The 2,750-nt window shown below is 35.3% G+C and overlaps 1 protein-coding gene across 1 annotated transcript in view; it reads right to left on the bottom strand.

The window, feature by feature from the left end:
* Positions 1 to 745: 745 nt before the first annotated feature.
* LOC105624299 overlaps positions 746 to 2,750 on the bottom strand; it is a 3,775-nt gene continuing 1,770 nt past the window's right edge. Inside the window, exons 2-3 of the mRNA XM_012205659.1 lie at positions 2,298 to 2,630; positions 746 to 2,179 (exon numbers count right to left, since the gene is read on the bottom strand). Of these exons, the coding sequence (XP_012061049.1) occupies positions 746 to 2,179; positions 2,298 to 2,630 (1,767 nt within the window). The remainder of the gene's footprint in view (positions 2,180 to 2,297; positions 2,631 to 2,750) is intronic.

Genomic DNA, 2,750 nt, shown 5'->3' with positions numbered 1-2,750 from the left:
TGTGTGTGTGTGTGTGTGTGTGTGTGTGTGTGTGTGTGTGTGTGTGTGTGATTACAAAATGAGAAGATATCTTCCCTCAGGGTTAAACACTATTGTATGTGTGTCTGTCTCTATACTAAATTATTAAATATATATATATATATATTTATATATATATATATATTATATGTATATATATAAATATTGAGACATAAAAATTTTGTAAAAATTAATTAAAGTACAATATTTAAATAATCTTCAATCATATTACTTTTTATAACATTTCCGTACAGATTGACTCATTATGTATAGACTACTGTGTATTATAAGTATTTATTTCAATCGTATAGATCAATCTTTGAAAATGAATTCGAGACTATAAAAGCAAAACTTACATTGTCCATTTTGTAAGATTTTTAACAATGTTAAAAAAACATCTTGTTTATGTACAAAACGTGAATAGATTATATTTTCCTTCTCATTTCAGAAAAGTAACTTTAGAAAAGTAACTTTAACATGTTTAATTAAAATTAAAAATAAACATTTATAACTAAGTACACTAAAGTTAGTTTTTGCTATATGTAATTCTTGTTTATAGAAATAATGTAGTTTGTAAAGTGTAGAATAAAATTACATACTTAATTTAATATTTCGTTAGAGAGAAAGAGAAAATGTGCCAGTTTTGCTTCTATATCTCCATTTCTGAATTCTTAAATTCGGAATCTTGAATTCTAAAAACAATGTTGAATTCGTGACCAATTCCTTGTTAAACTTTCGTCGTCGCTAGGAGTTTAATATAATGAGCTTTGTGAGTAATTTCAAACTCTTGGGCTGGCAAAAAGCATTGAGCCTGAATTCTTGGATGTCGCAGACGCCTTACAAGATTTCTGCCGAGTATGGCAAGGAGAACAAGGAGAACACCGGTAGCAGCAATCACGGCTATAATAATGAATATCTCAACGTTCCGCCTGCTGTAACTCTGCTCGACTAATTCAACACAACGGAACCTCTCGCGATCGTCTACCAAGTTATCAGACATCACAATAATATTGGTGAGTTCATCCAAACTGGCGCACACTCTGTAATAACCCGGCAATGACACATCCACATCGATGATGGAAGCGGAGCTACAATTGAGTCTCTGTCGATGTACTACAGAGATTTCGTTGAACACGAAAATTGATAATTGACAAGTTGATGATGAATCAATAATCGTGTCTTTTGTTTTAGAAAGAATTACATCGATGTGCAAATAGCTTTTATCATCAGATACATTTACGTGAACATCAGTGATCCGTGAATAGGGAGATATTTGCGTAGATATTGGAGAACGAGAATTTCCTTCTTTTGTGTATTGATCTTCCGTCGCTATTCGCTGCTGAGTCTTTTCTAAAACGATGACATCGCTACAACCTAGACCAAGGGATACATCGTCATAAACGTTGGGTATCAATAAAACTACACAATAACGATATTTGTGATGTAATTGTAGATGTAGAGAGGCCGGTATGGTGACCGGTAAGATGCAAGGATCTCGCATCGTCCGGGAATCACAATGTAGTGGGCTGGACTCTGTTTGAATCTCGTTATCGTCAATTGTTTCGTAGACGATAAGCGAATCACAAGTATAACGGTCAGCGCACTGCTCCACATGCCACAATAAATTGATACCGGTTGATTCATCGTAGTGAAATTCTTTGAGACTTAGTTGTGCACCTGCCGGATGTGATTCCCGGGTCATCATGGGTGGTGTGGGCTCGCCACAAAGTAGACTGCCCGGCGGTACTTGCATTAGGATACCATTCTCCAAGGCAGGTGGTGTCGCGCACACTGCCGATGACTTATCCTCTTCTGTTAGGCTGGAGTTTGCCAGCCAATTAGCAAACTCCAGCAAGGTACAATCACAATTTAACGGATTGTCGGCGAGGGAGAGCTTCTTGAGGCGCAGCTTTGATGTTAGCACATCGTTAGCTACAATTGTGATGTCATTGTCATCTAATCGTAGATCTTGTAAACTTTTCAATGGTACCACCAAATCGGCCGTCAACGCACGCAGAAAATTGTGCGTTAAATCTAAATACATTAATTTTTCTAAATGAGCCAAGGAAGCACTAGACACGGCGACGATACGGTTGTTCGCCAGGTCTAGTCGTGTTAAAGTTGATAGGTACTTAAACGAATGATCCTCTAATACATCAATCTGCAAATCAACATTTAATAATTTAAATAAAATAATTTTGATGTAATTAATTTTTTTATATTCTTTTAAACGACATTTCTCTAACTTATAAACTTAATTTTTAAACGAATACACTCACTTGATTATGACTCAAACTGAGATAAGTAAGATTTCTAAGCCCCATGAGAGCTCCTTGTTGGACATTGACGAGACTGTTTTCTGAGATTGTAAGGAAATGTAATTTGGGCATTTGTGATAATAGATTGGGACCCATCGGACCTAGTAATAAATTGTTCGAAAGATCTAGTTCTTCTAAGCGCTTCAAACCTCTCAACGCGGACAAGGCGGAAACACTCAGGCGATTTCCACGCATTCTTAGCGAACGTAATGCCGGCAATGTTAAAAAAACCTGCGGCGACAATTGTGACAGAAGATTGTCACACAAGTCTAGATAAGTCAAATTTGACAGTCCCTGAAACAGAATATTTTATAACTCTTTATAATCAATCTCCTTAAAATTATTTTTCATAAATTGTTCTCTTACAAAAAGAATTCATATATATATATATATATATATATATATATATATATA

This window comes from Atta cephalotes (assembly GCF_000143395.1).
Source record: "Atta cephalotes unplaced genomic scaffold scaffold00075, whole genome shotgun sequence".
NCBI lineage: Eukaryota > Metazoa > Arthropoda > Insecta > Hymenoptera > Formicidae > Atta > Atta cephalotes.
The sequence above is the reverse complement of the archived record's forward strand: the minus strand, read 5'-3'. Positions and strand labels throughout refer to the sequence as shown.